The sequence below is a fragment of the Cibotium barometz genome, chromosome 62, assembly GCF_041138505.1.
Source record: "Cibotium barometz isolate CiBa-2024 chromosome 62, ASM4113850v1, whole genome shotgun sequence".
Taxonomy (NCBI): Eukaryota; Viridiplantae; Streptophyta; class Polypodiopsida; order Cyatheales; family Cibotiaceae; genus Cibotium; species Cibotium barometz.
In genome coordinates, this window is record NC_141107.1 from 1,060,479 (window position 1) to 1,074,460 (window position 13,982).

At 50.7% G+C, this 13,982-nt stretch overlaps 1 protein-coding gene across 11 annotated transcripts in view; it reads right to left on the reverse strand.

Moving 5' to 3' along the window:
• LOC147603999 (E3 SUMO-protein ligase SIZ1-like) overlaps positions 1 to 13,982 on the reverse strand; it is a 108,796-nt gene that overhangs the window by 81,699 nt on the left and 13,115 nt on the right. For 6 of the 11 annotated variants that reach the window (XR_015265426.1, XR_015265425.1, XR_015265423.1 and 3 more), the window contains exons 5-8: positions 2,562 to 2,727; positions 2,180 to 2,307; positions 1,902 to 1,973; positions 1,086 to 1,191 (exon numbers count right to left, since the gene is read on the reverse strand). Coding sequence is in view for 2 of the 11 variants with exons in the window: in XM_086795409.1 (XP_086651535.1) it covers positions 1,086 to 1,191; positions 1,902 to 1,973; positions 2,180 to 2,307; positions 2,562 to 2,727 (472 nt within the window). In the remaining 9 variants the exon portion in view is untranslated. The remainder of the gene's footprint in view (positions 1 to 1,085; positions 1,192 to 1,901; positions 1,974 to 2,179; positions 2,308 to 2,561; positions 2,728 to 13,982) is intronic. The other 5 variants (XR_015265430.1, XR_015265429.1, XR_015265428.1 and 2 more) reach the window with 1 other exon arrangement.

The window sequence follows — 13,982 nt, forward strand, 5'->3', positions numbered from 1 at the left end:
CATATCACAAATGAACCATACAATGATATAGGCCTTCCCACTTTACATGTCATCATCCATGTGGCACTCCCTTTTTCCACTCTTTTGGTCAACACTCACAGACCATACAATATTACATGTGGCATTCTTATCTTGCCACAATATCTTGTACCTCTAGGGTGCGTTCACACACTCAACCAAATAACCAATTCGTTTTACATTGCACATTTCAACAAAGCTATCCAAAGTCACATCAATCCAGGATATTTACAGCCAGAACTATGTCATTCTACTCATTCAATAAAGGAAATACACCATTCTACTCATTCAATAAAGCAAATACACTATATGTGGTGGAGACCCTTCAGAGGGTTTGGGACCCAATACTGTGTATGTCTCTTCTCTCTCTCCCTATAACATGCGGAAGCTTACATAGCTGAGGGAGACCTCTCGACCATAATCATTAGCCCCATGCTTAATATTCTAGAGAGTGATGTACCATCTAATGGGGGCTGATGCTCCTATCATGTTTCATGTTCCTGGTATTCCATGATGAGATTCCCATGGACAGTTTTTTATCACTCCAGTGAGATGGTTTTGTTTTGTTTCTATTTTATTTTTTGTTCTATAATGAGATATGCGATGGACATTATTGTATCACTTTGCCATTTGGCCTTGGGTCTTTAGTAGACGTTTAATATATCTTTCTTTCTACATTGTGATATTCATCGTCAAGAACCCAAGGCTGAAAGTATTTATCAAAGTATAATCCTCGTCTGTAAGCTTCCACATGTTACAGGGCAACTGCTCTCGTTTCGAAATGTTTTTTGGCGCAGAAACATTTCGTAGGTTTTGTAGGGGATGATGTTACTATGTTCTGCACAAAGGTCCTCGTGGTCCTTGGCCCAACCATTATGCAGCTTTAAGAGCCCTCGTGACATTGGTGGTGTTGAAGAGCATCGTTGAAGTGGAGCGTGGCATGTGTGGTTGATTTGGCATGTCATACACACACGCACGCACATGCGCACGCAGAGAAAAGATCTAATGATGATTTCTTAGTTGTTGATTTTCTAACTATGGTGCTGAGAGTCAGGGAAAAAATCTACCACAAGCAAGAACATGACCTGAAGATCATAACTTGGATTGCATAATAGCTCTCGATCAGTATGGCTGAGCATAAATGATGCATCCAAACGCTGCAACGTGCTGGATCTGTATATACAATTAACACAAGATTTTCATCATTTTATTATCCAAGGGCTATGTCAAGTAGTCAGAACAGACCCTGAAATACAACCTCAAATTCAGTATACCTCCACAAAACAATGGATAAATATGCCCATTCACCAGCAACAATACCTTTGAAAAATATAATCAAACTTTAATGTCTGTTGATTTGTTGCCCTCTATGAGATATTTTCGAATCAGACTTCCAGTCCATTCTCTTAGAACAAAACATACAGAATTGGGTATCATGGACATCTAATATGGGCGAACGGCCCTAGTGCAGTTTATGCTAACCTCTTGATGAGAACCTCTCCTCAACCTTCCCGAGCCTGGGGCTTACAACCAGGGCGGGAAGAGAAAACACAAGAGATCAAAAAATGGCCTGTATCACATCCTTCTTTCTTGTAAGACAGGGGCCTTGTAAGTTAGGCAACAAAAGCAATACATCATGCCAAGTGGCACAAAAAATTTAAAAAAATCACACTATAGACAGGTCAGTTGCACTACGGTGCAACTAAAAAAAGATCTGAACATAATGCCCAGAAATGAATATCGCTAAACTAATAGCCCAGCCACAAAGGACCTACAAGAATCAAAAAGGTACTGCCACATCGAAACATTCAGATAGCGTATGGCCAAACTCCAATTCAGAATAATTTGAAAATGACTTTAGATCAAATCGTGGTAAAACTCACCCCCCCTCCGCATATAGAACAGAGGTGATCGTTTTGGTTGGCATCAATGGATGAGCAACTGAAACACAAAACCTGCAGCAACAAAGAAGTAAATTCTATCATAATCACAACCAAAAAATATATATGGTCACAATGCTTTTAAAAAGCAAAGTAAAAAAGTGTGGTAAGAGAACAGGTTGTTCATTATCAATCACTAGCCAATCCTTTAGTTTCTTTGGCAGGCATAGGGTCGAAGCCAATTTATTCAAGCATCCATAGCCAATGCAAGCAACACTCACGGATCTCCACGCTGAATACAACATATCTCACAGAAAAACTGTGTAGGGATTTCTGGTTTCATGTCCTCCTTCTCTGGAATGATAACACAATTAACATGCTGCCATACCAAACAGCTGGGATCTTCACACTACAACCAAGCACAAAACATAACGTTACAAACAAAGAGTTCCATGCTGGCATTGGTAGCCTTCAAATTTATATTTTGAAATGCTTAACACACTTCTGAAACCTACAGTCTTGTGAATCCAAATATATGCCACTTTAAGACCCGAGGTAAAAAACTGACTTGTCGTCTTGCATGGTTAAAGATTGAAAATGATGAGCACAAACACTATGTTGCAAGTTGTGAAGCCAACAACAAGTAGAGTAGAGAAAGTTTACCTGTATCATGGTTCCTGAATCCACTGGATTGCCACAAGGGCAACGAGTCTTAGAATCTCCAACATTTGGCACCTCATCTTGCTCACTTGATCGAGCCAAACCAATTGAGCCAACTGGCCCATTTCCAACCACTGTTGCTAAGTCAGGAGCACCAAATTGACGCGTTCTGTCAATAGGACAAAGTATATCACCACTAAACACAAAAAAATCCAAACAAACAATCACTCTAAAAAATGCAAAAGCAATCACTTTCGATAACAAGTTTTTCCTGCATACAAAACTGTTTCCAGCCCCAATTTCAAAACAACCCAGGCCTATAATACAAAATCTGCCCCCCACCACGTGAAGGTGCATTCATTAAATTTATAGCTGTCTTGTTTCTCTATCCAAATAACAGCATAAAAACTCAAAATATTAATGACAGACAGTGCACTGAGGGAAGCGCATCTTCAAAAGACCCGATGGGCCTATGAGACCAAAAGTGATACGGGAGTTCCATGTGGTACTGGCCTATGGAAAAAGACTAATAAAACTGAAAAAAACTCATACAGAAGGATGGACTAGCTGCATGTATCAATACAAGAAAGCGCTGAGATAAAGCCCTTATCACGTAACATTTTGCTTCCTCGTAGCCAATCCAACAGCATGCTTAGACGTGCTGAATGGGCTCACCACCAGACATTAGTTAAGCCCAAGCATGAAGGCTTGACCCAACACTAAATTAAGCTCCCAAGGTAAAGTGTCTGTATCTAACACTTCATGGGAGAACTAGAGTCCAAGTCAGATCCCTTAAGAAATCCCCTCCCCAATGACCAATAGTGTTTACAAAGATAAATGCGGTCCTCCTCGTGCCACATTACAATAAGCCCATCCTAGGTTAACTAAGCCTCACTGACGTGCATCCTTGGATGCAAATGAAGAAAGATCACTATGAGTCCAATGTGAGCCCTGCAAGAGAGAAAAAGTGACCATGACACCAGGGTTTCCACATGCGGCAGAACGTTCAGGGAAAGCCATGCTGTTTGTTACACACATGGGGAAGCTTGAAGAAAGAATCGTTAACTTGGTTAGAGCAGAATGCAGCATTCAAATTTCAGATTTGCACACATAAGAGAGTGAATGAGAGAAGCAAAGAGCGCAATTCAGATTGGGTCCCAAATAAACCTCTGAAGGGGCCCCACCATAGAGGTGTATTTGCTTTATTGCTGAATGAGTATGGACTGACTTGTGGGCTGCAAATCAGCCCCAAAGACTGCCCAAACTAGTTGCAGTATCACCGGGAAGAGGGCTAACTCGGTCCCCTCCTTCACCACTGCTGGACAGCACTAGGACAGCTATGTTTTCCTCTAGAGAATATGTGCAGTGACTTGCAATCCCTGCTTTCTCTCGTGTTTTCTTGCCTATAGGCACCATTGACAGAGGTTTTAAAGTCAACACCTGCGTCGATGGACAGATGATGCTTCTCACGCCTTTGATAAGCTAAAGGTTGTTGTCACCACAAAGGGGCCCAGAGAGGTTGCCTAGAAGAATTCACTATTTCACTTAATCAAGACAAAACTACACATGATGCAAAAGGAGCATAGACGCAGATACAGATTTTGTGTATGAATGCGTTGTGTGCTCTGTACTCCATACCAGGGGCCGAAGATGGGTCAGCCCCCCCTTCTGGTCTCTTTATTCCAAAAGGGAAATTTTCTTACAAAGCCCTGTGGGTTCTCTCTGAAATTTAATACCTGCGATTCCCAGATTCAAGATAAACAATAGACCCAAATACCAGACAGAGCATAAAAAACAGAGCGGAAGAACCATATACAATATAAAAAACACCGCACTAAGCCGAAATGGCCGGCCCCCCATAGGAACTTCTTTATTCACATAGAAGCTTTTACAAGAACACAAGGTGCGGATGCAGACTTGCACCGGATTTTCCACAGCTTCAAATAAGGCTCTTGCTTTTCCATTTTTTGCCAAAAGTGGCCTGCCAAAAATATGCAAGCTTGTGCTTTGTTTAGCCAATCACTCTATGAATGATATAACTTGACCTCTTTTAGTGTCCAGACTGTAAAAGTAATCCTCTCAGATGGGGCACCTAGCTTTTACTTGCTTGAGGGGCACCAACTGTCCCACATGTCCAGGGATCCACGCCTCAAACAATATGATGTCCGGCCAAACTTTAATGATGTCTAAACACATTGACTTATAAACTATATAAGTCACATAACTGATTAAATCCCATGGAGCTCATGTTGCATAGCCATCTTTAAGGCCAATGCATGCCAATGAATGCTTCAGCTTTCTTTTGTGGAAAATCCCTGTTCACACCTTGGCTCTGCTCAATGTGTGAAACACTAGCCAAGACTGTTGAAGGGACCAAATGGTGACATCCCCTCCATCTTATAAAGCAATTGTTCGCAACTGTATAAACCTAATACCACTGAGATATCCTTCAGGTATAGCAGATGCACTCCCAATCCATGATATTTCATAATTTCGGCATCAAAGCCATAACTCCGGATCCATGATCCAAAGTCAGACGACACAAACGCTTGGATCCCGCTCGCTGAAGCTCCCGCCTCCCCCTGCTCTGCGCGCCATCGCTCCCCCCCCCCTCCTCGCGGCCTTTCTTCCTTCCGCCCCCCGCTTGCTCCCCTCCTTCCTCGCTGCTGCGCCGCCCCCCCCTCCTTCCTCGCTGCTGCGCCTCCCCCCCCTCTTCGCCAGTTCGCCCCCCCTCCCCTCTTCGCCATTTCGCCCTCCCTCCCCGCTGCCGCCTGTTCGCCCTCCCTCCCCGCTGCCGCCTGTTCGCCCTCCCTCCCCGCCTCTTCGCCTCTTCACGCCCGCCTCCCATCAGCAGCGCCCCGCCCCCCTCCTTCTCGCGTTGTTGCCGCCCCCCCCCCCTTTGGGCCTCTCCTCCGTTCCCCCCCCCCCCTCCCTCCTCTGTCGTGCTGCTTCTCACCCCTTGGGGGTTTTTGTTTTTTTTTCCTCATCGTCATCCGTCCTTCCGCCTCTTGGTGTGCAGCCCGCTTCTTGCAGGTTTTCCGCTTTCGCCTCGCCTTCGCTTGAGCTTCAGACTCTGATGGAGACTCCTTCCGCCTCGCCTCAGAGGGACTCTTCCGCAGCCCCCTCGCCCGCCGCCGAGGTCATCCCCATCAGGCTTTCTCTTTCGCCGGAAGAGGAAGCGAGCCTCACCGCAGAGGTGGAACGCCTTCAGGCTCACTCCACCATCTGCCGTATAGTCGGCACTCGCCCCAGCAGAGGGGAGATCAGGGATCTACTTCAGGCTCGCCTTCTTGCAGATGTGGGCAAGATCCTGGATGTACAGCTCTTGGGCCGGGGACATTATCAGATCGAGTTCGAGGCCGCCCAGAGCGTTGCCAAGGTCCTTGCCATGAGTCCTCTGGATATCAGGGGTGCTCGGGCTTTCTTCAGGCCTTGGCAGCATGGATTTGACCCAGCTGCGGCGGAGCAGGGAGAGCGCCTCTTCCATATTACAGTTTGTTTCCCTGGTCTCCGCCGGGAGTATCTTCCGCTCCTCTCCAGGCTTGGAGCATTGGTGGGCTCGGTTCTTGAGACGGGCCCCTCAGCAGCTTCAGTGGTGGCCAGAGCAGCTGGGCTACCTTCGGTCAGAGTGTTGGTATCTGACATCTCCTCCCTTCCTAAGGTCATTCAGCTACCTAGGATAGGGGGGGGGTGGATAGATCAGAGAGTGGAGTTCTCGGGGCTCCCGAACCAGTGCTTCATTTGCAGGCAGGTCGGTCATTTGGCCAAGGCCTGCCCTCGCAGGAGACCTCGACCCTCACCACAGCAGCAGGCCACGGATGGCCCGTCCACAGATTCGGCTCGGCAGGCTGCCTCAGGGACACCTGCTCAGGCCACAGAGACCTCGGAGTGGCAGCCTGGACAGGGGCGCCGTCGAGGGAGACAGCCACAGCAGCGCGCCCAGATACCGCTGCAGCAGCAGCCACAGTCTCAGCCTCACTGGGTTCCCGTGAGGAACAGATTTGCTCCCCTTCAAGAGAGACCCCTGCAGCGACCGAGGACCAGGAGATGCCAGCTCCCCCTCCTTCACCTCCCCCACACCCACCCCCTCCCACCGCCTCGCGTCCGCCATCGCCTCCTCCCGCCCCCGCTCCGGTCTCGGCAGCGGCTCCCTCTCCTCCTCCCTCTCCTCCTCCCTCGCCTCCCCCTCCTCCCCCTCCGCCCGCCTCGCCTTCCCGGGAGGTCCTGGCAGTTCCCTGGCGCTCACCTGCAGTCCGGAGGGCGCTGAGCACTGACCTCGCTCGAGCATCACAGAGGAGACCTATGCCGATTAGGGCCTCACGGATTTCATCTATCCGCAGTCGGCTGAGTCGCCTCGGCATTCGACAGCGCTCGGAGGCGTTTGATTATACCTTTACACGGCTTTTTGGAGCAGAGGGCCCCCATGAGCCAGCACCCATCCGAGTGCATGTAGTGATACCTCCGGCCCGCGGGAAGGAGGCACTAGACTCAGCGGTGGCCTTCTCGTTCCCTCTATGTGGACCTTGTGACCGGGAGTGGACTCTAGAGCTCGCTCTCAGCACGTTGAAGACTCAGGCAGTTGAGTTTTCTCATCACATGAGCGATTTGGAGGTTACAGATGTGATAGGCCGACTTTGGGAGTTGGCTCATTTTTTCTTGGATCCCGGGAGTGTGGATACATCCGGGATTCGGCATTTGGTCGTGCGCATAGTTGCAGATTTGGCACGCGACCCAGGATATGTGAGTATCCACGAGGTTACTATGTCAGAGCAGGAGGCAGTCGCCATGGGTCACAGCCACTGGCGCCTGATCCGGGATTCTTGCAGTACACCGGGTGGGCAGACTCGCAGCCGTTCGGATGGGGACTACTCTCCATCCAAGCCGCTTGCGAAGGCTCGCCGCACGGCTGAGACAGCATCCACCTCAGTAGGACATCCATGAGGATCATCTCATGGAATGTACAGGGCCTTGGCGGAGCACACTTTATACGCTATCGAGGCTGCTTGAGGCAGGAGCTACAGAGATGCCTGGTTGGTGGCAGCATTGACATTCTGATGATGCAGGAGCACCACTTGGGTGAGAGCAGGATCCGGAGATATGGTTCGGTGATGCCTGGTAGATGGGACACTTTCTGGTCTGCAGGGTTTGGTCCTTTGGGTGGACAGGGAGGAGTATGCATGGTTATTGCAGATGCATGGCGGCAGGCCATTGTGGATCGAGGGATCATTGTGCCTGGTAGAGCACAGTATGTCATTCTGCGGATGCATGATGAGCTATTGGGGGTGCTCAACATCTATGCGCCCAATCATGCTAGTGCCAGAGCAGAGTTCTGGACTCAGGTTACAGATGCATTGCCAGAGGCCGCACATTGGTGTGTTGGGGGAGACTTCAACATGCTTGAGGACCCGGCAGATAGGGTGGGAGGCAGTCATGTTACAGTGCACGGCACGGAGCTTGCAGCTTGGGACCGGTTTTGCATGTCACTGAGGATCACTGATGCATGGCAGCATGGGGCTTTCCCCCGGTCTCAGGACAGTCTAAGTTTCTCTCGGTCGGATCGCCGGCAGGGAGGGACTAATCTATCTCGGATTGATCGCTTTTATGTGGGCGATTGGTTGGGGGAGCGAGGGGGCTCCGTCGGCATTCTTGCTGGCACCTCATTTTCAGATCATGCGCCAGTTATATTGACTTTGGAGGAGGGGACACGGGAGCCCAGCTTGCAGTTGAGGATCCCAGAGCGGGTACTTGCAGACCCCAGTCTCGCTGAGGACATTGAGAGGATCTGGCATGATAGTCAGTGCTCTGACCAGGATGCAGCGGGCCAGTGTGCCCAGGGACTCATTGATCTTAGCTCTTTTCTGCACGCTGCAGCTTTGACACGACTGGGAGAGATTCGCGAGCGGGAGCAACGGCTGAGACGCAGCCTTGCTTCGCTACAGCGCCTTCAGGAGCAGCAGCCAGCATGTGAGTGGGTGGCGTCCCAGCTGAGCCAGGCCCGCCAGGAGGTTAGAGAGGCAGAGGAGCAGAGACATGAGTTTTACTATCGTCGTCAGGCCTCTCAGTGGACGCAGCTTGGTGATAGAGTGACTGGGGAGTTTTTTGAGATCACTGGACCCCGTCATGCGCGAGCAGGGGTTCGCCAGCTTGGTAGACCGGATGGATCGATAGCTACTGAGCTCGGGGAGATCAGAGCCATTGCCACTGCTTTTTATAGTGACTTGCTTTCAGCGGAGCCAGCCACTGAGGATCGAGATGTATGCAGACAGACTGTGTGGGCCCATGTGCAGAGGAGGGTCACAGACCATATGCGCACAGTTCTAGGTGCGCCTCTGTCAGAGACTGAGCTTGCCGAGGCCTTGAGGGTCCTGCCGCGACATAGTTGCCCAGGGGAGGACGGACTGACGCCGGCCTTTTTTATGCGCTATTGGGACCTTTTGGGGCCAGGCCTCCGCAGGGGCTTTCAGCATGTTTTGGACACTGGGGTGATGCCGCAGAGCTTTTCAGAGGGCTTGATCTATCTTATCCCCAAGGGAGAGGGAGTATCAGATGATATTCGGCATTGGAGGCCTATTACGATCCTCAATACTGTCTATAAGGTCTTGGCAAAGGCCTTGAGTTTGAGGATCCAGCCCTTCCTGGGGGAGTTGATTCATGCTACTCAGACAGGATTTGTCAAGGAGCGCAGTATCCTTGACAACATCTTTACTTTCTGGGAGGCGACGGCCCGAGCTAGGTTTCTTGGCGAGGACTTGGTCGTGATGCTTCTCGATTTTGAGAAGGCATACGATAGAGTTGATTGGGGATTCTTAGAGGGCACTATGCTACGCCTGGGCTTTGAGCCAGGATGGATCAGAGGGGTGGCAGCTTTGTATTCCACAGCTCGCAGCCAGGTGCTGATTGCAGGAGGTCGGGGGCCGAGTTTTGAGCTGACCAGATCAGTCCGTCAGGGGTGTCCTCTCGCCCCTTTCCTTTTTCTCTTCTTTGCGGAGGCTATGAGTATGTATTTGTCGGCAGAAGAGGTTGGTTTGAGAGGACTTCAGCTCCCAGTCCGGGGGGAGGATTTGCTTGATGCTGAGTTTGCAGACGACACGGGCTTATTTTTGCATGGCCAAGAGGCCAATCTTATTCGGGCAGAGCAGTCGCTCCAGGTTTTTAGTGCAGCTTCGGGAGCATTGATCAATTGGCGCAAGACAGTGGCCTTTTGGATCAGTAGTGCTCCCACTCCGGCATGGAGTCCGGACCCCGGTTTTAGATGGATCCCTCCCGGCCCAGCAATGCGGTATTTGGGATGCCAGATTGGCCTCGATTTGTCACCTGAGCAGCAGATTGCCCCGCTTCTTCTGAGCATTCGGAAGAAGCTATTGTATTGGAGTACAGCTCGACTATCCTTGGCTGGGAGGGTGGTGGTGGCAAATCAGGTGCTGTTAGCGACTATGTGGTACATTACGTCTTGCTGGATTTTCTCGAGCTCTTGCATCAGCCAGGTACAGAGGCTGATCAGGAACTTTCTGTGGTCTGGGCGGGACGGTCAGCCAGCTCGGGCAAAGGTTGCATGGGCAAAGTTATTACACTTCCGCTGGCTCAGGGCGGTTTGGGCATTATAGATCCAGTCGATCAGAGTAGAGCCTTATTGGGGAAGCTTATTGTTCGGGGGTTGCTTCCAGGCGCTGAGCCTTGGAAAGAGCTCCTCTTGCAGCGACTGCAGGACCGGGCGCCTCCTGCAGGGGGTACTTGGGCACCAGAGATTCGCTGGATCTTCATAGAGATGAGGAGGACAGGCCTCAGTAGAGGATGGGAGGACAGATTTGCTTTGAGTATCCTGAGAGCTTGGGAGCTGCTGAGACCGGGGCTCTCTCAGCGGCCTCCTTCTTGTGTTGAGGAGCGGGCCAGGCAGCCGCTCATCTGGAGCCCAGCGGTTCGTACAGAGCAGGGTCATATGCTGGGTTCTCGGCCTCGTCTAGCCTGGGGACCTTTAGCGGCAGGCCCAGCTCGTAGTTTTGGAGACTGGCAGGCTTTCTGCAGTCTACCAGAGGAGACCCAGGTGGAGAGGCTGAGTCACTTCAGAGGGGGGTTGATTATGAGGGATGATATTCAGGAGGCACTTTCAGAGGAGTGGTTCACACCTCTCGAGCCAGTGGCCCCACGGTGGATGGGAGCCTTTACACAGTTGGAGATCCTGATTGCTGTCAGAGCTAGCACTGAGGATGGCAGATGCCTCTACTATGAGATTCAGGATGAGGGCAGACTCCAGAGAGTGGAGGTGGAGTCGCCTTTGGTTGCAGAGTGCACCTTTCAGAGGATTCGGGTAGTGGCTGCCGCTTCTCGGAAGTGGCATATTGACCCCGACCCTGCTGACGTGCTCCCGGATTGGCGCATATGGGCATATGCCGCGCGCCCCTTGGCCCGGCTACAGTGGGACCCCGGAGAGTACGAGTGGCATGATCCTTATGCATCCCTTGAGGCCACAGAGATCACATTTTTCCAGTATACTGTTCGGCTGGGACGGCATATTTTGACGGCGAGGAGGACGGTTTCTCCAGCGGCAGCGGGGCATTGGCGATTGCAGGGACTATCACAGGAGTTCCTGGAGGATTTCTGGGCTCGGCTCTGGGCTAGTCGACAGGCCCGCAGGATCTCGGCTTTTCAGTGGCTGGTCGCCCACAGGGGCTCAGCAGTTGGCACTTGGCTTGTTTACAGCGGTCTTCCGGCGGCCTGCGTCCGATGCGGCCACCCTATGGAGACACAGAGACACTGCCTTTGGGACTGCCCTCAGGCACAGCAGATTTGGCTGCGGATGCTGCGTATTCTGGCCCCCCTCTCTCCAGAGGGTATGTTTACGTGGGGTGCCGCTGCTTGGTCGACTTCGTCAGGGCCTGCTATGGGCTATGAGATGGAGCAGGGCAGTCAGGCCATCAGATTTATTAGGGGCCAGCCTCGCCTGGTTCCGGCACCGGATTTCTCGTCCGCCAGCTGGACACAGGAGAGGGATTTACGATGGGAGCTCCTCAGCAGCCTCACCATCTGGTTCACCTGGAGGGCCCGGTGCTTTACGGCCTTTGAGGGGAGATTAGAGCCATCAGCAGAGACTGTTCGGGGGATTTGGCAGGAGTTGATCCACACCCTGCGAGGACAGTACGACCGCATCCGGGGAGACTCGGATGAGGCGATCTTACGGCGCCAGGCCTTTCATACCACTTGGCGCTGCGGCCCGTTCTACACCCTACACACGGGATCCCCCCGTTGGCACTACACGCCACCTGTTTGGCTTTTTTCCCCCCCCATTGTATGATTTAGCCGCTCAGTCCTTTAGACTGATGCTTGTATTTTGCAGCACCTAGGGAGAGTCTCCCGGGCTGACATGATGTATTCACTGCTCTTCTCTCTGTTAGGAGCAGGAGAGATCTCTTTTGTAGCCCTACGGGCGTTTTTTACATAACTAATGAAAGGATCTTTTCTCGGAAAAAAAAAAAGTCAGACGACACGGACACGAGAGCCAACCGTATCAAGAAAGAATCTTTATCCATATCCCAAGTCAACAACTCTAATAATAAACACAAGCAGAAGAGCCAACTGTGTCCCAAATATCCATAAATCCATAAGTAGCTTTAAGTACCTACGAAAAGAAATTAAGCAGAATACATAGCCACAAAACATCTTGCCATGCCATTGGACTGCATCATAGTCATAGGCATGGTTGTTTCTCGTACCGGTACGAACCTACTCGTACCGTACAGTTCGTACGGTGCAAGCCCCCCCCCTCCCTCCCTTGAGAGAAAAATTTCCAAATGCTCAAAAAAAAATAGAAATCTTGCTCAACGAAGATCCCAAATGCCCGCAATACTTCGCAACTTTCGTTTCCACTCAGTATTCCATATGGGGTTGCTGAGAGAAGTGTACACTTGATTGGTAGGATGAGAGAATCTTGCTACATCACTTGGAGTTTCAGAAAGGGGGGAAGCATCATAGGACTTGAAAATACCTAAGTTTATAAGTTTTTTTTAAAACAATATTTTATCGTACAATAAGAAAAAAATTTATATCGTACCATATTTTCCCGTACAATAGCGTATCGTACGAACCGTACGGTATCGTACCTGACAACTATGGTGACAAGCCATCATTAACCATGGCATCCTCCTCACATGCTGGGGCTTCCCATAGAAGGACGACAGGATGGACATGGTGGGAGGAGGTTTCAACTACACCCCATCCACTCATGGAGACGGTCCTTGGCCATAGGCATGCAAGCTTTGCCTATACCGGCGAACGGTTGGTGGTGACAAAGTGCAAGCCTCCCTCTTGCATGAAAGTGGACATGAGGTGCGGTTTTGCACGAATGTCACGCCCGAAAAGAGACGGAAACTTCTCGACAAGCTTGCCGTCTACAAGGCGGTAGAAGCGTCAAGAAGGACACCACGAGTGGCCGTGGATCCCGCGACGATGGGGAAGACTCTACGATGGAGTCATGTGGTGGATTAGGTCGATTGGCATCATGCACGCCATCACCTTCACCATCGAGTCGGAATGTTGCTCCATCCATTACGCCGACACCCTCCATCTCCACGGCCTCTCAACCCTTGCATGGCCCATGGCACAATCTACGCTTGGGAAGAATTGAAACCCCAAGTTGAAGGAGGAGGTGGATATGGCATTGGCCCGCTTCTTCTTCCGCAACCACATTGCCTTTCAAGCGGCTAGGTAAGTGCGATCGTCGATTCATCATTCATGTTTTCATCATACTAGTCCCCTTCTCATTAGTAAATTGCTTTCTTGAATAGGTCGGAATACTTCAAGGCTATGGCTAGGAAGATTGGGGAGTATGGCTCAACCTAGCGCATTGTAGAGCAAGCGGCTGACAACACAAAGCGGCAATGGGAGAGAAATGGAGTCTCCCTCGTTGTGGATGGATGGAGCGACACCCGCAAGAGGAGTATTCATGGCGTGGTTGCATATTCCCACAGAGAGATGTACTTCATCTCTTCTCATGATGCATCCACCACCGGGAAGAGTACGGATGTGCTTGCGGCGGACTGAGCTACCACCATGGAGATCATTGGCCCCGAGCATATAGTGGGCTTTGTTGCAGATGGGGAGCTTTCGAATAAGGCGGCGGGAGCTATCCTCCAAGGTATGTATGGACATGTCACGGTGTCCTTTTGTATGGCTCCTTGCCTAAACAACCTCCTCAAGGGGCATAGGGACATTGCCATGGATCAGCCCGCTCATTAAGGAGGCCAAACACCATGGTCTCCTCTGTCCTCAACCACCAATGACTTTGGCATGAGTTTAACAAGAGGTCCTCTCTCTCTTTTGTATGGCTCCTTGCCTATGTCAGAATATGCAGCGGAAATGACAACCAAACTTGGGTAGACAAGAGCAAGTAGACTGCAAAAAATAATCAGCACAAGAAACACAGAGAGATAG